The 23,075-nt window shown below is 35.4% G+C and overlaps 1 protein-coding gene across 4 annotated transcripts in view; it reads right to left on the bottom strand.

Annotated features, from left to right (window-relative positions):
* The window catches only part of LOC150081594 (cell division cycle and apoptosis regulator protein 1-like), a 550,339-nt gene that overhangs the window by 324,304 nt on the left and 202,960 nt on the right, over positions 1 to 23,075 (bottom strand). For all 4 annotated transcript variants that reach the window (XM_090380560.1, XM_090380561.1, XM_090380562.1 and 1 more), the window contains one exon: positions 21,557 to 21,797. In XM_090380560.1, coding sequence (XP_090236686.1) covers positions 21,557 to 21,797 — 241 coding nt within the window. The remainder of the gene's footprint in view (positions 1 to 21,556; positions 21,798 to 23,075) is intronic.

Genomic DNA, 23,075 nt, shown 5'->3' with positions numbered 1-23,075 from the left:
CTCGCACACTAATTTAATTGCAGTATAGTGAATTGTTACGTAGTTCTGAGATCAACGTTTTAAAAAATGATCAAGTATATGGCTTGTAATATTTACATTATATGCATTTATCCGAAGTCAAGTCATCATTCAGTACAGTATTAGTACATCATTCAGTACAGTATCATGCATAATGGACAGTTTACTCAAACATTGTATTATAATTAATGCAACCAACACAGTTACATTTTCAAAGAGTTAATAATGGCGGATAAGAATGAAAAAGAAACGTCTGAATGGTTTATGAAGACTACAAATGTAAGAAAAAGACTGAATTTGAATATTAAATTAGAAGTTTTGAAGCGAATCGATTCCAGTCAACGACAAGCAGATGTGTGCCCTAATTTAGGATTGGCGGTTTAACTCTAAGTACAATTATAAAAAATAAAGAATTAATTTTAGCAGCAGGAAAGACAGCTGTTCCACTGCAAGCAACTAGGGCTAGGCCGGCTATTAGGATTGAAATGGAGAGATTAACTAATTTTATTGAAGATAATATCCAATGCAGAATTCAGTTAAGTTAAATATTATATATAAAAAAAAAAAATCAGAGAGAGAGAGATTTGCCTATATGATGATCTGAAGAAAACTCACCTAAAAAAAAAAAAAAAAGAAATGTGGAACGATTTAAAACCAGTAAGGGCTGGTTGAATATATTTAAAATCCAGGGAGAAGCCGCAAGTGCAGATCAAGGAGCTGAAACTTTCAAAAAAGAACTTGTTAAAATTATTGAAGAGGGGTATTATGTGCTATACTTCTCAACAAGTTAACATAAATGAAGCAGGACCTTTTTGGAAATGAATGCCTAAAAGAAGTTTCATACTGAAAGAAGAAAAAAACATGCCAGGTATCAAAGCGTGCATTATAGCCTAAGTTGCTGATGCACCAACAAATTTAACAACAACAGGTATCAAAGCGGCGAAGCATCGGTTGACTTTATTGTGCGGTGGTAACGCTGTGCGGGATTTAAAATTAAAATCCCTTTTAGTTTAGCAGGAAGAGGGCTAAAGTACAACCCAAAATCGACACATTTTAAAATCCCTTTTAGTTTAGCAGGAAGAGGGCTAAAGTACAACCCAAAATCGACACATTTTTCATGATTAAATTCATCAATTAAATTCATGATTTTAATTGGAATTTTAAGTTTAATTTTGATAATTTTGATACGTAAGTACTTACCACATAATTATATACGTATGTAATGTAGAATATTTTATATGTACAAAGATTTGAATATTAAATATTTTTACCGACATTTGTGCATCTTTTCACTACCGTTTATTATTGATTGGTAAATATCCTATGGCACCAACCACAGCTCAGAAATATATAGGTTACCTTATGGGAATTCGGCACTCACTTAGCATGGATTCACTTAGCACTCTGTTTTTCTGGAACAAATTATCAGCGTTAAGCGGGGGTCACTTGTAAATTATTAGGTGGTACAAAATACTATGGTAGATATATTAGTCTGTAATCAAGTCACAAAGAATGTTAGGCAAGCGAGGGCAGATTACAAGAAATCTTTGGCAAAACGATGCAAAGAAAAGCATCAGATTTCATTACTTATGTGAACTCTAGAAGGAAAGAGATGAATCAGATTGGTCCACTTGATATCAATCATTCTACTATTGATGATCCTGCTCAGGTAGCTGACAAACAATGAGTATTTGGCATCTACATTCACCCGAGGAATTCTGTAGGGAAGTGGAGGGCAGAATCTTATCAAACTCTAACAGGAACTAAATGATTTTGTAATAACTGAGAGCAAAGTGGAGGAGAAATTGTTGTTTAAGTTAAATAAATAAGAAAGGCACCTGGGGTGGATGGGATCTATCCAGTTATATTAAAGAAGGCAGCAAAGGAAGTAAGTAAAACCTTAGCCATTATTATGAGACCTTTCTTAAACTCAGGGGACGTCCCAATGGACTGGAGATGTCCAAATGTATCCCCAATTCACAAAGTAGGATCAAAGGTTGACATGTAATTACAGACTTGTCAGTTTAACTTTGTTCTAGGGAAATTGTTTGAGTCATTGGTTAAAGAGGCATTGCAGGTTCATCTAGACAAGATTGCAGTTATAATTCAGACACAGCAAGGGTTCTGTTAGGGAGAAGTCTTGTCTGACCAACTTGATTGGATCCTATGATGTGGTCACAAAGGAACTGGATCCAAAAAATAATTTTGATATCATATACCTGGATTTCAGGAAAACGTTTAATACTGTTGCACATTGAAGACTACTGTACAAATTGGAGCAGTATGACACTGAGGACAAGTTGCTGCTATGGATAAAGGGATGGTTGAGTGAGATAAGACAGAGAATAGTAATCAATGGATGCAGCTCTTCATGGACTGATGTTATTAGTGGAGTCCCCCAGGGTTCAGTGTTGGGTTCATTTTTGTTTTCTATATTTATCAGTGATAGTGATGAAGGTATATTAGGCTTAATGCCCAAGTGTGCAGATGATACAAAGGTTGGCAGATTTATTAATGTAGTAATGACAGGATCTAGAAAAGTTTGGAGTTGGGCTGAGAAGTGGCAACTGAAGTTTAACATTGTCAAATGCAAAGCACTGTATATGGGTAGCAGTAATCCCAGAGCAACGTACCAACTGTACAGTACTACACTCAAGGTAGTGGAGAATGAAAAAGACCTGGCAGTAAGATGTGAACTTTTCTGAGCAGTGCATACAGGCTGTCAAAGCTCAAGGGGTATTGTCAATGATCAAGCCTTGAGTACTGCATACAGGTCTGGAGGCCTCATTTTAGGAAGGATGTATTGCTGCTAAACAAGAGTACAGAGAAGGCAACAAGATTGGTAAGTGGAACAAAGGGTTGCTCTTAACCAAGGAAGGCTTAAGTCCTGCAAATTGCAGCATCTGGAGTCTAAGCACCTGATTGAGGCGATCTGATTGAGGTGTATAAGGCACTGAATGTTTTGAGTAAGCTAAATACTAATATGATTTTTTCTCTTGCTCAGATTACACACCTGAGGGGGCATAAATTCATATTGAAGAAGGACAGTTGCAGATAAATGTGCAGAAATCTGCCTTTAGCCAGTGGATGGTTGATTGCTGGAACAAACTTCCAATTATTAACCTAAATAAATTCAATGAAGAATTGGACAAACTTTTGGAGGGAATGGATTGATGAATGGAAGGGTTTTTTTTTTTTTTTTTGTTGATGCTGTATAAACCTGCTTTCTTGCATCATTTGCCTCTACTAATGCTAAGTATGTTTTAATTAAATGGATATCAAAAATAGCAATACTTGTGCTCCACAACAAAGAAATGCAGCTACTGCAAAGTTGATGATTGTCTGTATCATTATTTGCCATTAAAAGTTTCCTTGGGGATTACCCCTTGGTCCACTGGTCATAATTTTAAAGCTCTAAGAATTAATGCTACCCTTCCTTGAGTTAGATGTAGCATAAATTTAATAGACAGTAATCTAATCTAAATAAGATATACATGAAATAAAAAAAATAATATTAACTTAATAAAAAAAAAAATAATAATATTAACTAAATAATGAGCAGATGTGCAAGACCTGTACAAATGCAGGACATGTATTGTACATCTACTCATTTACTTGCAGACTGAGCCCTACGTATGACAAAAGTAACTAACATTAATTAGCATATATTTCACAATCCATGCAGCTGGCTACCAAAGGAGCTGGTTGCCAACCCATTCTATGTAGTCGCCAATGCACACTTGCAACTGATAAATAGTCCATTTTCCTTGTTTTTGTCCTTGAAGAAGTTTTTAATCAAAGGACTTGAGTAATTTCAGCAGAAAATCTTCAAGGATTTCACAAGAATGTGAAAACAAATTCAAACTGTTTTAAAGTTTAACAATAATTAAAAATGAATTAAATTTAATAAAAAATAATAAAAATAAGAAAATCATGGAAATATTAAAAATATTTCCAGCTTTCTAAGTTATCAGAAACCTGGAAAATATGAATTAAATCATGAAAATAAGTGGAAATCACAGCCAATACATTTGCAGCCCTAATTATAAACAAGTTAATGTACATAATGCATTAGCAAATAGTAATAATTCATGATTTATAACAAAAAAAAAAAACCATAAAACAATGCCTTTAGTTAACTGAAAGAATTTTTGTCTGTGCAGCCACCATATGGTGCATTTATTACACCAATAAGCCGACAGAAACAAACGTAATATCCAGTGTTTCAGCTACAATAATATGTATGAAAAAAATTTTTTTTAAAAATAATAATCCAGTTTTTAATTGGTCTAATTTTAACGAAATTTTGGAGGGATTAATAAATCATTCTAAAAGCAAACAAAATTTCACGAAAATTGAAGCACTGTGAGTAGTTATACTACTCACATAAATTCAAATTTATGTAGTAGTTATACTACTACATAAATTGAAAGAAATAATAATGAGTTATATTGGTCCAAATCTAATGAAATTTGAGATGAATTGAAAAACTTTTCTAAAAGAGCCATATATAAAATTCTATGAAAATCTATCCAATAGGAGTCAAGTTAATACATGCAGACAGATGAACAGCTGTGATGAAAACAATAAGTGGTTTATGCACATCTGTTCAACACACCTAATAAAAAATAATCTCATGTATTACAGCTTATTGCATTAGTGGATTCCAATAATTCTATTTGGGTATAACCATTAGGAATGTAGTTTAAAGAAAAAGAGAAAAAAAGTCAGTTAAAGTGGGGAATCATAAAAAAAGTAAACATACAAAGGGTACTAGAAAAGTTTTGCAATATGACGCAACAATGAATCACAGGAAGCTGCTTGTTGCTGCATGTTGAGACATGTTCATACATGCATAGTAGCCGCCGCGCCAAGTCAATGGGCTCAGTTATTCATTAGTAGTGAGAGTGTAAAATGCTTGCGATGGCATCGTGGTCACGAAATGAGATAAGGACAGTTTTGCGGTATAATTTCGTGCGTGGTTTAATCATAGACCAGTGCTTAGAAGAAATGACTCTTGCACTAGATGATGATTGTCCACATCGTACAACGATATTCAGCCGACCGGGCTAGCCAGGTGGGTAAAGCACTTGCCTGGCAACCCAAAGGTCGCGGGTTCGATTCCCGCCTCGGGCTTGGATTAAAGTACTGCAAAAACCTTGGGAGGTGCAATATGGCCACAGAAGCCGATGCGCCAACAACTACCAAATCTTCATTCACAACGATATTCAGGTGGTATAGAGAATTCCAAAGGGGAAATTTCACTCTGGAGGATTCTGAGAGGCCGGGATGGCCACGAACGTCAGTTACGGAGGAAAACGTTACTGCTGTGAAGAAAATGCTTGACGAAAACAGGCGAGTGACCTACCAACAGATAAAGGATACTTTGGGCCTAAATGCACCAGCAATTCGTTCGATTCTGCAAGATCATTTGCACGTGAAGAAACTTTGTTCTCTCTGGGTGCTGCATCAACTGACTGAAGAGCAGATGACACGACGTGTGACTTTGTCCCGTAGATGTTAAAAAAGTTTGATAAGGGACAATCTCGGTATGTGAACAACATCGTGACAGGTGACGAGACTTGGCTGTACTATTACGATCTGCCGACCAAGGCTCAAAACAAAGTTTGGGTCTTTGATGATGACGACACACCCGTAATTGTTAGAAAATCCCAATCTGTAAAGAAGAAAATGATAGCTGTATTTTTCAAATCGAGTGGAATTGTGGAACGTGTCGTTTTGGACACGCAGAAGACAGTCACAACTAAGTGGTATACTGAACAATGCCTGCCTAAAGTCATTGGATCTATGAAGAACCTGCGGCCAAAGTCAAGAATGGACACCTGGTACCACCATCACAATAATGCTCCAGCTCACCGTGCCAAAGCCTGCACCGAATATTTGACCACGACAGGACTGAAACTTCTCGAGCACCCTCCCTACAGTCCAGACCTTGCTCCCTGTGACTTTGCACTGTTCCCGCATGTGAAAATGAAGCTAAAAGGGAGGCAGTTTTCCAGAGATGAGGACCTTCTACGGGCTTGGGACAACGAGTGTCTTTACTCCCTAGTGAAACTTGGCAGAACTGGTTTAAAGATTGGTTTCGGAGGATGGAGAGGTGTATTGAATGTAGAGGAAATTACTTTGAAAAAAATTAAATAAACAAAGCTGTATTGCAAAACTTTCCTAGTACCCTTTGTATGTACTATAAGAATTTTATTTTTACTCCAAACATATACATGTACATTCATTTCTAAATTTTCTGTAATTTTCATTTGTTCAGATGATGAAATGTGATGTTTTGCAGCATAGTCCCTCCACTTTTTTTTTAATAAATATCACATCGTTGACTTCACATCAGGCTGCTGTTCAATATAATTCTGCATCTAGGGTGTTTTTAAGTAGCTGCATAAGAAAAATTTGGCCCTTCATTTGATTCAATCTCTTCTTTGTATTTAGATTCAAATGAATCTATTGTGTCTTCTCACTGTACATCTTTCAATTGTACAAACCTTTAATTTGCCTGAAATTAATTAATAAATTATGTTCTTCATTATCAGAATAGAATATTCATACTATTCCCATTCCCATAAGGTAATCATCTAATTTTGCTTTAAGCTTAGTCAGATTCACTACCTCCACCATAGTAGGAGGCAACTTATTCCAATGTTCAACAACCAGCTCCCCATAGGTGATCTTCATGAGATTCCAATCCTCTGTTGTTCCCTGAAAGTTTTTGTGTGTCCCCTGGTTCACATCTTGCCCATGACAGAACACATCTTCCTCGTTAATTTTACTCAATCCTAAAGACTGGCTACTTCTACTGCATCCTACCTTTTATACAGCCTGCAATCCAGCATAGGGTCTTACCAATAACTCTTAACTACTTCCACCAGTCTTCCATGAGGTACTGTATCAAAAGCTTTACTAAAGTCTAGAGATATATATATAATATTCAAAACTGCTACATCATCCAACTGCTTAATGACTACATCGTAGTAATTCACTAGATTGATGTTATGTTATTTGGTTTTTAGGAGCATTAGCAACTAAGGCCATATTGCTCCGGGATATGCGGTGGTCATTCCCTGAATGACCTTTCCGCATCCTCCGTATTTGGTGGTGACGGGCTCGAACCCCGGTCTAATCAAGAAGCGTGTGCTACGCACTGCTGCTCCTTCCCACCTGGCTACGGAGGCGCCCTCACTAGACTGATCATGCATTACCTCTCCTTACACCCATAAGATATATTCAGATTCCATTCTTGTCAAGATGGTCCTGAATTGTATCCTGAAAATACAGACTCCACAATCTTCCCTACCACAGAAGTCACACTTACTGGTGCACAGTTACTCACCTCCTCTTTGGCACCACCTTCGTGAATTGGGGAGACATTAGCACTTCTCCAGCCCAAGCAAATCTTCCCAGAGTCTGATAATGCTCTCATTAATGTTCCCAATAATTTTATACACTCATATGAAGCGTTTTTAATCTTTGTCGTCCTTTAATCTTAGTGGCTTTTTTAGGAAATGATTGTCTGAGATCATTACATTTGTATATCACAATTTTACAGCATTCTAATACTTTAACATTCCCCAGAGTTTCAAGTTTGCTATCGACTGTGAATATCAATGAGAAGTATCTGTTCAACCCATCTGCCATTTCAGCTGGGATTTCTATGGACTTTCCACTGAAAACAATTAAGGGAACTATTGGATTTACTTTCTTTCTCATGTTTACATAAGCAAACCCTTATCTTCACTATTAACTGTCTTTGCTAGTCCTTTCTGATAATCGGCTTTCACACATTTTAATGATTATAATGATTATACAAATTGTGATCCATGCTTGCTTCTTTTGCTCAATCAAACTCTTTATCTCACCTGTCATCCATTTTGGCTTCTTGTGTTTGATGTAATTTGACCACTGGTATTAATGTGCTTTGGTTATAAATCCCGTGAACACTCCCCACAGCATATTTGTATCTGACACCATACAGTAGTCACTCCAGTTAATCAAATCTCCAAGAAATATCTCATTCCAATATAGTCCTCCTCTTTCTCTTGAAACTGAATCTCTTGGCATTACCATTGACTACACGGGTTTCTTTAGACATAATCCATTTTATGGCATAGTGGTCACTGTCTACTACTGGTTCCTCCACTGCAAAGTTTTTTAATACATTTAGGCTTTTTAGTGAGAACTAGATCAAGGATATTACACTTGTACTATCTCAGACATGCTAAGATAAGTAGCAATCAACCAGTTTGTTCAAAAACCTGTTACCATATAGTGTATTACCATCTCACATATTCCAGTCTATTAGTGGTTGGTTGGTTTCATTTTTAATGGTGAATTGGCAGCTTAGGCCATAATGCACCAAGACTCTATTAGAAGCAGGTTGAAGTTGTCCATAATGAGATAGTTGTACTGGCTAGCCCATTCAAATTGCCTCAAGTGATTTTTGTCATACTCCTCAAAATCACTTGGCCTATAACATCCCCCAATATAATCCTCCCTTTACTGCAAGTCATTTCACATCACACTGCCTGAACTTCTCTCTCTCTCTCTCTCTCTCTCTCTCTCTCTCTCTCTCTCTCTCTCTCTCTCTCTCTCTCTCTCTCTCTCTCAGGGGGTAACTTGGGATTTTTTTTTTTTTTTTGGCTGGTGCAGCATAAGCCTTAGGCTTCCTTGTACCATATGGTCAATAATAATAATAATAATAACATTTATATTATGTTAACCTGACTGAGGGAGGATTCTTGTTGCCTTCTGGCAGTTTTTGATTAGAAATATCACTCCCCACTATTTCATCCTTCCCTATCTCCTTAACACACAGTATTAACCAAAATGAAATTCTTCATCTTATATCTCTGAGTGGTACCATGTCTCAGCAACCCCAATCAGCATTACTTGACCTGATCAATATCTCAAATTCATATAATTTGTTCACAATACTCCTGGCATTATTCACATACAAATTAAGTTTACTTTATTGCTTTTGACAACCACCAAGCATCCAAGAGTTACTTAAAAGAGTTTTTCCTTGACTGCTGATGGATTTTGCCTCTATTACACTTTCACTTTCAGGTTTTTAAGGTTATTAATGGTTGGTCACAGATGCTCTCAGAGGGTGCAAATGTAATTTTTTCCCATGCCATTGACTCGAGTCGATCTTGTGGCAGCCTTTGCACCTCCTCTATTTAAGTGAATACCATCTTTGAAAAAATAAATTTGATCTAACAACTAAGGGTAGCCATGCTAAGAAAAATCCTCCCCTTCCATAAGCCTTGCGAGCCCTCAAGCCCCTCCTGTCATGTCTGGGCAGAATTACAGACACAAGAACATTTTGTCCTATCCACATTTTTCAACATGATCTCATACACTGAGTGATCACTGAATTGTGACACCTAACTCGTACTGTGTGGATGGATAACAGCTGCTAGGTGCCTAGGCACTGACTCCACTAGATGTGTGAAAATGCCCATACGATCTTCAGCCATACTGCCTGCAAGGTTTCCAAGTATTGGAATAGATGACAGCTGCATGATATATACCTCACTTCCCATTCCAAAACATCCCACAGGCATTCAACTGGACCAAGGTCAGGTGAGGTCACTGTGTTCCTCGAACCACTCATTCATAGTGTGGGTCAATGATACAGTGCATTACTGTCTTGGAAAATCCTATTTCTGTCCAGAAAAAATGCATTATGGCAGAGTTCACATGGTCTCCTAAAGACTACCAGTAAACTTCAGCAGTAAAACGTTGGTCCATAAGCACCAGGAGTCCTAGTTCTTGCCTGCCAAACATGTTCCATATTAAGCAATGGATGCCTCTGTGCATGGTGCCCACCTGCCTGGATAGTTAGCACCATGCACAAAGGTGTCCACTGGTATGTTACACCAGGTATTTGGACTCATCTGACCACCACACTCATTTCCGATTCTCCGTTGACCAACCAGTGTATTGTTGACAGTACAGATTCACCATCAACGATGATCAGTGGTGAGGAGAGGGTGTTTCTTGGGTCATCTTCTGTGGAACCACATGTTTAAATGTCTGACCGGGTGAAATTCACCTGTTGCTTCTAACATCTTCCATCTGCTGTTGTGGAAGTTGATAGCTTAAATAAATTCAAGGAGGAACTGGACAAACTCTTAGAGGGAATGAATGTGTGAAATTGTTTTTTTTTTTTTTTTTTGGCTGATGCAACATAAGCTTGCTTTCTTGCATCACATGCCTCTACTACTACTACTACATTCTCACAAATCTACTAATCACTTGGAATGTTTTTACTCTTTTTTCTTTGAAACTCCACTCCGTACAGTCTAACTTTCCTTGGTAATTTTAATGTTTCCAAATTCGACTTCAGCTGGAGTTGCAAACATTGAAATGGACCCAGCTGATCAAGATGCTGAGCCTTCTTCAACTACTAATGATCACATATAGCTTGTTCACTTACTACTAGGATGGATTTCACAATATCAGATGTTATACAATTATGCAACTTCAGTTAGTTCAACTATGTATAGATATGATTCTAATGCACTCATATGTCAGGTGAATTTTTCCTCAGTCTGAGGCCAAACTTCTTATGCTGCATTGTAATCCATACAACTGGAGCTGGTGTGAGTGTGCAATCCATCAAGAATGTTCCAGTACATCCTGAAGTGCCTTACACTAGTACCACTTAAACTTCTAAAACTTGGTTCACTGCTTCAGCCTCAAACCTAAACAGATACTTCAGATTAGAATATTAAATACTAAGATGGATGAACAACCGTTTTACTATTTCCAGGATACCAGAAAATCCTAATCACACACCCAACACCCTTGAACATTTTCTTACGAACAACATGTCCAAGTACAATGTCAATATTAGTGATCCTCTAGGCATCCTCAGATAACTTGGACATGTTCCCTTTTCAAAATATCTCTCTCTCTCTCTCTCTCTCTTCCCCCCCCCCCTCTGAGCCATGTCCTTTGGCTCAGAGTGGGGGGGGAAGACTTTAAAACAGATAATCAGCATGATTTCTATTCCCCTTTTTCCTAGGTTAGTTAGTTTACTGGTTGTTTAAGTCTTCTGATACCAATGTCTGTCCATATAATAGGGATGACATCCTTTATTCACATTCCACCCTAAAATCTCATCCTTTATCTAAACCTTGATTTTCCAAATGTGCTAAGGCTGTTTGAGATAAAAATTTAGCATATTATACTGGCTTGTATCCAAATCTCCAGCTTCTTTTCTGTCTAAACCAGGGGTCTGAGGGGCAGAACTGGCCCACAAAATAGATAATTTTGTCAGGTCTGCAGATATTTCAATTAGATCATAAAAATTAATGTTTATTAGATCACAATAAAATTAATGAAAAAACACATTTTACAGATTATTTGAACATTTGTCGGTTGATTAATAGTGTTGATGCCTGCGTCATCGGCTTAGTCTTGTTAGATATTAATTCTGCTATTTCCACTCAAAGTTATTCTTTGAAACATTGTTAAAATAATCCGTTAATCTTGACCCTGTCATTAAATAGCAATAGTCATTAGAGACAGCAATTATGGATTTTCTAATCTCTTATCTTGGCTTGGGTGATGCTTGCATTCCACTCCACAGAGACCTACCCCTTTAGTAGTGGGGTTATATTCTGCCCATCATATTGTAAATATTTTTCTTTAGCAGTTCACTTGTTAAGTTAAACATTTGTTAGTGGCTTATATATATGTTAATAAAGTGTTAAGAGAAAATACAGAAGTGTTGTATTGATCGAACACTTTGCGAGTGCAACTAACTTCAGTAGCCTCAACAAATAGTTTTATAAAAAAAGTTAGTGTCAGTTAAGTAGGTACTGTTTTTATCTGATGTTACATTTTGGTAGTAATTAAAATCGCATTTCCTATCATATGAAAAGCCATGGAAGTGATTTGCTAAAAATCAACTGTTTAAATTTTTTTGTAATAAACCTTAAAATTTATTTTATGTTAAAATATTTCATAAAATTTTAAGACATGTCAGTGCTTGCTTACTTCAATATTTATGAGTATTTTTTTTTTATTATTATTCCAGTGACCCCATAAAAATCATGTCAGAGTTGATGTCGGAAAAAAAAAATATATATATAGTTGATGCTGAGTGTCACGTTTTTAATGAGCAGTGGCCAATTAATTACTTTTTGCACATTAATGATACTTGCACTTGTCTTATTTGCAATGAAGCCTTGTTGGTGTTCAAGGAATATAATGTGAAACATCACAACACCACAAAACATGCCTCTAATTATGCTAAATTTCAAGGAGCTTTGTGGCAGAGAAAACTCCAAGAACTAACCCAAAATTTTCAAAGTCAACAACAGAAGATTAGAACTTTTGTTCATCAAAATTTATCTGTAGTTAGAGTAATTGAGCCATACAGCTCAATTACTAATTTATATCTGTGGTGTAAATCTAAGTTTTGAAGTAACTGAAGAGCTAGATGCATTAAAAAGATTGAAAGATACAACAGGTGAAAATATATTTTTGAGTATGTTGGAAGCAATTGACAGCCTCAAATTGAATTGGGATTTGCTATCAGCAGTTATGATCGATGGGGCTAAAAATGTGGTTGGTACTAAAATTGGGTTCATGGGTCAGCTTCATAAATATCTTGAGGGTAAAAATATTAAAAAGCCAATGCAAGTTCATTGTATAATTCACCAGCAGTCTTTGTGCAAAAAAATTTTTGGGTGTAAATTCAGTCATGTCAACTGTAATATCAACAGTAAATTTTATTCACAAGACTGATCTGAATCATCAGCAATTCAAAAATTTTCTTGAAACAATTGAGGCTGAATATGGTGATCTGTTGTAACACACTGAAGTATGATAGTTGAGTCAAGGTAACATGTTGAAGTGATTTTTTGAACTTAGGATTGCAGCAGATCTATTTATGAACAAAAAATTGAAACCTGTTCCAGAACTGTCAGATCTCAAATGGTTGTAGAACCTTGCCTTTTTAACAGATATATGCGAACACCTGAATTTTCTTAATATGAAACTACAAAGACGAGACAAACTTGTCAGTGGATTGTATTATAATATCAAAGCATTTGAAACAAAACTGGAGTTATTTAAGAGTTACTTCCGAATAATTATTCATGTTTTCCATATAGCGATAATTTATCTAAAAATATGACTCACTGTAATTTTTCTACTGCAAATTTTGTTCAAAACAGTTTGTTGCAGGAAAATTTTACAGATAGATTTTCTGATTTCAAAAATAATTCAAAGGTGTTTGAACTTTTTCAAAATCTCTTTGACATACCTGTCAACGATGTTGATGAGAATTTGCAATTATAGTTGGTATATCTGCAATCTAATGATGCACTGAAGACAATATTTCAAAATGAAAATCTAATTCAATTTTATTCAACATTATCTGATTCAGATTACATAAAAATTAAAAAATTTGCTAGAAAGGTTGCATCAATTTTCGGAAGTATATATATATGTGAGTAGACCTTTTCAAAAATGAAATATGCATAATCAAAAATTCAATCATGTCTAATTGACCCACATATGCACGACTTTTTAAGAATTGTAACTAGTACTTCACAACCCGATATTACGAAACTCAATCGCACTCTACAACCACATTCATTGCATTTTGTTGTATTACTAACTGTATTTTTGTGATTATTAAATAAATAAGTAATAATTAAAATTTGATATAAACAAACTGGTATATTTTATATTACATATCCACCAAGTTATTTTTGAATCTGTAGATATAGGTAGGTATAAAATTTGTTTCTCTGCATAAATATGATTGAATATAATTTTCAATAATTAAGCATTTTCTCTGGCCCGCCAAATATTCCAAAAATTCATATGTGGCCCACTTCTCTAAAAGTTTGGGGACCCCTGGCCTAAACAAAAACCAAGAACAATTGTAAAACAATTATTTATCAATTCAAACTTAATTCTGAAAAGACTAAGAGCAAAAAACTTACTTCTTATTCAAATGGTAGTCAAGCATTCTGGTCTCTTATCAGAGCTTTTGGCAGTAAATTCTGTCCATCTATACTGTTTGTTTGTTATCTGGTTTTTAGGAGCATTAGCAACTAAGGCCATATTGCTCCGGGATATGCGGTGGTCATTCCCTGACCTTTCCGCATCCTCCGTATTTGGTGGTGATGGGTTCGAACCCTGGTCTAATCAAGGAGCGTGCGTTATGCACTGTTGCTCCTTCCCACCTGACTACAGAGTTGCCCCATCTATACTGCCAACACTATTACAATATAATGGTTTTATTGGATCCTCAGCTAAAGATAAAGCTAATTCAGATAAAGATAAGTTAGAAGAAAAGTATCCTACTTTTCTTCTAACTCTTGTATAGACACTTCCTACCACTCCTATACACTGAATGCCACTCTGTGACCTTTGGACAGAAGGATGTTACAAGAATTCTAAATAATCTTGATGTAAAGAATGCACTGAATCTTGATAGCATTTCTTTTCATTGATGTTTTTCCTTCTGCTTGGAAATTTGCTCACATCAGCCAGTATCTGTAGTAACTGTATACTTCAGTTACTAGTAACTGTAGTATTATTCTCGAAACTTAACTTACTCGGGATTTCAATTCCGGACCATTCTGGAGCTAATCTCAAACAGCTATCAAGATCCTCCAGAATTTCTATGTTAACTAATGATTCTATCTTAATCAACTGCCCTCTTGGCATTGCTAACCTTTTTTGCTACCCATTTCTCAAAACTTTGTTCTCCCGAACAGCAATGTTCTATTCCCTGTTATCTATTTGAATATAATACTGACTCCTTTGATAGATTTTCTCACTACTGATGATGTCCAGTGAGGCATTTCTCGGCTTAAAGATTTCCATGTTCCATGTCCTGATACCCTCCTTGCTCTTTTCTTGAAGAAAAGTAGCTCGTCTCTAGCTCCAACTCTTACAAATCTCTTCAATTACTGTCTTCTTCATGGTTGTTACCTTTAGCATTCAAAGAGGCCTATATCATTTTGATATATAAAAAACAGGGTGAGAAAGCTACTCCTAATGACTAATTGACCTATTAGTCACCCTTTTATCAATATTCATCAATATACTTTTCTTCACAGAAAATCAACTATTTCAACTCTGGCCTTGTTCTCTCATTTCCTACAAACTAAGTTGGAAGGAAATCAAACTGATTCACTTTATCCTGATATTTCACATGCATCTGCCCCTGTCTGCATAGATCTTCTGCTCTTCAAACTTTTGTATTATGGTCTAGGATCCCCTTTACTGGATTTACTTGATTCACTGCTTAGAAATCGTAAACTATCTGTAATAATTGATGATACTTCATCAACTCTGTTTACTGTTTCCCGAAATGTTCCCCAAGGCTCATCCTTGGTCCATTCTTTTTTTTACTGTTGACATTAATAATCTCTCAACCTTATTTAAGTTTAATGTTGAGTGGTAACTCCATGCAGATGATATTAAACTTTACAAAGTTATTTATTCTTCCGCATACATTAACAAACAACAGTTCTGTCATAGAGTGCAGTTTTTGACAAGCATGAACTAATATTTGAAGGTCCTCTCTCTACCAATGACTCTCTAAGCCATGAGTTAAGGTAAGTCATCATATTGACAAACATTATTTAACAATAAACTTTATACAATGTTGTTGTTGTTTGGTTTTTAGGAGCATTAGCAACTAAGTCCATATTGCTCCGGGGATATGCGGTGGTCATTCTCTGACCTTTCCGCATCCTCCGTATTTGGTAGTCACGGGCTCGAATCTCTCTCTAATCAAGAAGTGTGTGCTATGCACTGCCGCTCCTGCCCACCTGGCTATGGAGGCGCCCTTTATACAATGTATAATTTATTTGACTTATGATACTCATCTTTGGATAAACTTGATGCAAAAATTTCGTGAAACTCAAGCAGTTGCCCTTGGCATTTCTAAGGTATTTTATCATGTTTGGCATAAATATCTTCTAAACAAGCTCCCATCTTATGGACAGCTAATGTTTTTTTTTTTTTTTTTTTTGCAATTGAATATTCCACTTTTCTTCCTGGTCAGTCACTGTGGGTGAGGGTAAAAGGCTCCATCTTCTAACCTTTCCACCAATGCTGCCTATTTCCCAAGGTTCAATTCCCTCTCTCTCTGTCTCTTTTTCCGCTCTTGTATATTAATGACCTGCTTTCACCAAAACCGGAATTCCTATTCATAATTTTCTGATGGCAGTAAACTGCATTCCACATTCCAGTTTGAGATAATTTTCTCCTAAACAAACAGCCTCAAATATTACCACTAATTCTTTAAATGCTATTCTCCAGTGGGGATGAAGAAAATTTAGTTAACTTTAATCCTTTTAAAACTTAATCTTATCTTATCTCTCGCAAAAAAGTCTACTGCTCCTATGCTTATCTTTGATGCTGCTCCGATTTCTAATTTGAATCACATATACCTACCGGGTATCATAAGTGACTTCTAATCTCCTTTGGCATAAGTAGATCACAAATATTGCTTCCTCTGCATTCAAAAAAATGAATTTTCTTTTGTGTTCTCAGGCAACCAGAGAGGTTAATACTCTTGATATCGTTATCAGCAGTGATCATTCGTGTATTAAGAATTTGCAGATAAAGGAACCACTAGGTGGCAGTGATCACAGTGTACTGATGTGGGATTTACTTAAAGATATAATTACCATCAGGAGTAAAGGAAAGGGTTTTTGCTTCCATAAAGGTGAGTACAGTGGTCTCAGACAGTTTTTAAATTCTGTTCAGTGGGATTGCTGACGATGTTATCAACAGTAAATTCAAGTGGGAAGCATTCAAGGAATTAATCATGGAAGCTACTAAAGGTTTCATACCTATTAAGAGATATTGTTCAAGGTTTAGGCCTAAATGGTTATCAAATGAACTAATGATACTCGTGACAGAGGACAAAATGCATGGGATGCATATAAATTATCAAGCGACTCAGAAGCCTATGGCAGATATAAGCTAGTCTGAGATGACAAAGGAGGTTAGGCAGGTGAAGGCAGATTACAAGAAATCTTAGGCAAAGGATGCTAAGAAAAACAGCAAGGATTTCTTTACTTATATAAACTCTAAAAGGAAGGGAATGAATCTGATTGGTCCATTTGATATCGATGGTTTGACTGTTGATGATCCTGCTCAGATAGCAAACAAACTGAATGAGTATTTTTGCATCTACATTCACACATGAGGAGTTATTAAGGTTTGAAAATGAAGCAGAAGGTTATCAAATTGTAGCAGGGTGCTTAATGATTTTGTAATAACTGAGAGCAAAGTGGAGGAGAAATTGTTGAAGTTAAACATAAGAAAGGCACCTGGGGTGGATGGGATATATCCAGTTATATTAAAGGAGGCGGCAAAGCAACTAAGCAAACCCTTAGCCATAATTATGAGAGCATCCATGGACTCGGGGGAGGTCCCCACGAACTGGAGATATGCATGTATCCCCAATTCACAAAGGGGGATTGAAGGGTGACACGAGTAATTACAGACCAGTTAGTTTAACTTCTGTTCCAGGTAAAATAATGGAGTCACTGGTTAAAGATGCATTGCAGGATCATCTAGACAAAACTGCAGCAATAATTTAGATACAGCATGGGTTTGTTAAGGGAAAGTCTTGTCTGACAAATTTGATAGGATATTATGTTGTGGTTACAAAGGAACTGGATGCAAAAAATAATTTTGATATCGTATATTTGGATTTCAGGAAAGCTTTTGACACTGTTGCGCATGGAAGACTATTGTACAAATTGGAGCAAAATGGTATTAAGGGTAAGTTGCTACAATGGATAAAAGGATGGTTGAGTGGGAGAAGACAGAGGGTTGTAATCAATGGGTGCTGCTCTTCATGGACTAATGTTATTAGTGGAGTCCCACAGGGTTCGGTGTTGAGTCCACTGTTGTTTTGTATATTTATCAATGCTATTGATGAAAGTATATATCAAGGCTTAGTGTCGAAATTTGCAGATGATACAAAGGTTGGCAGGGTTGTTAATGACAGTAATGGCAGTGTGCTACTGCAACAGGATCTAGAAAATTTGGGCAGATGGGCTGAGAAGTGGCAACTTAAGTTTAACCTTGACAAATGCAAAGTACTACATATGGGTAGAAGTAACCCCAGAGAAACATACCAACTGTGTGGTACTACACTTAAGGTGGTAGAAAATGAAAAAGACCTGGGAGTAATTGTACAGTCAGATATGAAGTTTTCTGAGCAATGCAGACAGGCTGCCAGGGCAGGTCATGGGGTTTTGTCAATGATATATAGGAATTTTGCTAGCAGGGAAAAGGAGGTGATTGTCTCTCTGTATAAGGCAATGGTCAGGCCACGCCTTGAGTACAGGTCTGGAGGCCTCATTTTAGGAAGGATGTAGATTTTCTTGAGCATGTACAGAGAAGGGCAACAAGATTGGTGAGGGGAATGAAGAGATCCTCTTACCAAGAGAGGCTTAAGTTCTGCAAATTGCAGTGGATGGAGACTAGGCACCTGCGCGGTGATCTGATTGAGGTGTATAAGGCCTTGAATGGGTTGAGCTCGCTGAATTCTGATGGGATCCTTCCACTTGTTCAGATTACGATCCTAAGGGGGCATAAATTCAAATTAAGAAAGGACAGATGTAGAATAGATGTGCGGAAATTTGCCTTTAGCGAGCAGGTGGTTAATTGCTGGAACAAACTTCCATCTGTCGTTGTGGAAGTTAATAGGTTAAATAAATTTAATGAGGAACTGGACAGTCATTTGGAGGGAATGGTGTGTTTTTTTTTTTTTTTTTTTTGGCTGATGCTGCATAAGCTCATACACTTGCTTTCTTGGATCCCGTGCTACTACTACTAATTACTTTTCAGCTAAACATCTACTACTCACTTTGTACAAATCTAAAATCCACTCTACATGGAATATTGTTCCCACATTTGGCACAGTGCTGCCAAAACTTCTCTTAAGCTTGTAGATTCCATTCAAAAGAGGGCAGTTACGTTAATTAATGACTGTCTCTTACAAAGCCTCTCCACTCTGTCTCACAGATGTTAAGCACAGTAGACTTTCGATTTTCCGACTTAGATGGTTAAAAAAAAAAAAAAATCACCGATAATTGATTTCCCGATTAATCCAAAAATACAGCAAGTTCCCGACATACATAACATATATTCCAGAACTTCTTACGTAAGTCGAGTTTTAAGTAACTCAGGAATGACTAATAAAATATGCTACTATATCAAAATATAGAAGATTGAAGTAAAATAGTTATATATTAGTTATATATATAGAAATATAGTTATATATTTTTAATTAGTTCAATTAAAAGCTATATGGGGACAGCGGTGAAATAGCCGGTTTGGCACATAAGAAAAAAAAACATAAAAGGAAGGGAAAAAAGGATGTTTTGTACTGTAAAAACTGATATGTATTTCGTAGCCTTGGTTTTTATAGTTGACTTCATTAGTGCTGATCCATTCTCGTACTTCGTCTTTGTCTTTTATTATTGGGTTCACTGTCGACACTGACAAATATAAATTCCACACGGTACTTGTTAACGTGTGACCATTTTCATACATCCTTATTATTTTAATTTTCTGATCCAAATCGATCACTTTCCTTTTCTTAGTAGATTTACTAGTCCTGCTGTCACTTATTCTCTTAGTCAGCACCATGATAGTGGTCAAAATTAAATTTTCTGTAAAGAACTTCACAGGGTTAAGGTAAAAACTCACTATTATCTCCCCATGCCAGCTCTGATTTTACTAAAGCACACTTCTGGAGGTCACTACTATAACACAATAAAAACAATTTTCACTTTCTAGTTTATTGGGCTTTTCTGTTAGTGAAATTCATCATAAATGAGTAGTAAACTCGATCTTTTGTGCATTTGTGACAATACTTTTGTGCATTTGTGACAATCTTCAGTCGTATAAAAAAAAAAAAAAAAAAACATAAATAAATTTTCAGGACCTTCTTCATTCCTATATTTTAAGCTTGTTACTCCATATCTCTTGTGCAATTTGTGCATGCTGTCAATAGTCATTATCGATTGCTTATTTTATTTTATTAATTTTTTTACTGTTTTAAATTTTACAATCCTAAAAAAAAAAAAAAAAAAATTGAGTGAAAAAAATTTACGTAAGCCTGAAGTTATGTAAGTTGGGGATTTATTGTATCGAAAAATGTTCAGCAACCTAAGTAAAAAATATGACAATAGATAAAAATTAAAAAAACTTACCGTGCACTACTCGTGTGTCCAATGTGGTGCTTCCCTTTATTTTTTATGATGTCGCATATCGTTTGGTCACCAATATTATAATGGTTCCTTAAAGATTTAACGGATGCACCATTTTAAAACTTTCGAATAATTTCAAGTTTTTGTTTAATTGAAAGCCCAACTCATTTGCATTTGCCCATCATTTTCATGATTGCCAAACAAAAAAAAAAAAAAAAAATAAATAAATATATATATATATATATATATATATATATATATCCTGTAAAAAAAATTGACATCCTTGACATAAATAACAAAACAAAATTTGTCTTTTTGCAGTGCAATGGAACATAACAATCGACGCAATGCACTAAAACAAACTAAACATCGTTTCTCTTTTCTTTTTTTTTTTTTTGAGCAGCAGGTGTGAATAGAGCATTGAGCAGCAGGTGCGAAGACACCAAGGGTTGCAAGATAATAGGTACATTAATCTCCCAATGACGAGTTATAACACTGCTTCTTGTCACTTATTTAAGACTTGCAAAACATCTGTTTATACCTATTCTGATTATTACTTGGATTTTATGATTTCTGGTTGATTTTTTTTTTTTTTTTTATTTGGAGTCTTGAAGTGTCCCGGTTAATCTGCTTTCCGGTAAATCAAGAGTACTCCTGTATCTGCTGGATGCCTTTTCTACTGATAATTCAATGAGTACTGTTCTTTTGAACTGACATACATAATTCTCCCTCTCTCTTCCAAACTTGTCTAAACATGTGTCCCAACTGTGACCTTCCATCTACTAACTGTCCAAATCCAATCTCACAGAACCAACTTATCCTCTTCCTCATTTATCACTTCTACTTCTATTTTCTGGAACAACTTTTCTTCAAAAATTATATTTCTCAAAAATTACAATCTAAAGAAACTCTTGTCTGATGTGAACAAGTATCTTCTGTCTTTTCAGCTTTCAACCAATGCACAGCACTACAGGTTCATTTACCTTTTTTGTTTGGGTGTTTCATAACAAAATAAAATAAATAAATAATAATAATAATAAAATAAAGTTGATTTCTTTCAGATTGTCTCTCTATACTCAAACTGCACACACACACATACATCTTAAAATTATTCATTATCCTATACTGTAGATTGCATTTCCATCTTAGTATTCCAATTGCATCTGCAACAACCCTGGCAATGAAATCTGTATATTAATTATTATACAATTTATACTAATTTCTTATTCATATAACATATTCATGTAATTATACATATTAACAGAAACAGTTGACGATACTAGAAAACTTACCTATTGCATCAAGTGTAGCAATATCTTGGCTTACTGGCCACCGTCCAGGGGGTGGTACTCCAGCATACTGAGCAGGCACTGATCCAGGAAGAGAAACCATGTTAGCAGTGATAGAAGGGCTAACAGTAAGTCCAACTGATGCAGCTGATACCACTACTGCTGCAGAAGGAACTGCTGATCCTAAACTCACAGTTGCACCACTTAAAGCTGCACGACTGTTGTTTGTAGGCTGTACATTTAACTATATAAATAAAAAAAATATATGCACAAAAATTTATAGTAAAAACACATTGTAAACATGCTGAAGACTGCTAATTATTCCCATGTCTTTCCTGGTTTCCTAGCAAGTTTCGTTTTTCTTTTGGATTTTAGTAATTTTTTTTATTATTTAATTAATCGGTTATAATTTATTATTTATTAATTTTTTTCTTAAATGTATATATTATTTTTTATTTATTGATTAAGGCTTCAAAAATCGATAATGGTGGGTCTGCTCATGTTCAGCATAGATTATATTTATCATGCCCTAGGAATATGTTTTCAATTTCTCTTTTTTGATAGTAGCACGTTCAAGAGGTTGTGTATAATTTGTTCACTTTTCAATAGTTAATTCTATTTGCATTTATAAATGTTTTTGCAAACTTACTTGCAGCTTGCCTCATGACTGGTTTGTGTTCCATAGAAGGGCTAAGGGATATTTTCTCCAAATAAAATATATTTATTGTCAAACACCACTATGGTAGATGGGAGAATTCATTTCCTTTTATAGGTAGAGAAAGTGTTATTTATTTATTTTATTTATTTATTATTATTATTATTATTATTATTATTATTATTTATTTATTTTTTATTTTTTTTTTTTCAAAATATTTCTCTCAACTTATTGTCCCACAATGTATTCACTAAATTACACGTTATAAATGGCAATTTGTTTTAGGTTCTTGTAAGCAATTACAATAATGATATTTAATAGCAGCTGATAAATACACAAACTGTTAAAATGACATATCATAAATGTTGGAGCTGAAGGATATTGTACATTTAATTGTGTGCTCATAATTTAAAATAATTTAATATATATTTAACAGGTACATTAAAATAAACATGTTTCAATGGACTGTGCCACCTTCCATGATTTAAAAAAAAAAAAAAAACATTAACAATATAAAGTGGCATACAGCCATTACATTTCCATCCTAGAAAACAAGAATAATGCTAATTAAAAACTGTAAAAAGTATAATTATAGTGATCCTCATAACAGAAATGATAGATTTACAAACATTAGAAAAACATTAAAACTGAATAATCTGACACTGAAGATTTATATTTATTACTCAAATGATTATATAGCTAAGTTGACTGATGCAAAACCCTACATGTTACAACACTAGTTCTTGGCAGAGAGCAGAACTCCAGCCCACAATTTCATCCAGGGGCATCATGTTCTGCCTGTAGTCATCATACTTCCTCAAATTCAGACTGACTAATAGCTTCCTGAAGATCCTAATTATTGAATTT

Source organism: Mastigoproctus giganteus, chromosome 8 (genome assembly GCF_048544385.1).
Source record: "Mastigoproctus giganteus isolate SK-2022 chromosome 8, ASM4854438v1, whole genome shotgun sequence".
Taxonomy (NCBI): domain Eukaryota; kingdom Metazoa; phylum Arthropoda; class Arachnida; order Uropygi; family Thelyphonidae; genus Mastigoproctus; species Mastigoproctus giganteus.
The sequence above is the reverse complement of the archived record's forward strand: the minus strand, read 5'-3'. Positions and strand labels throughout refer to the sequence as shown.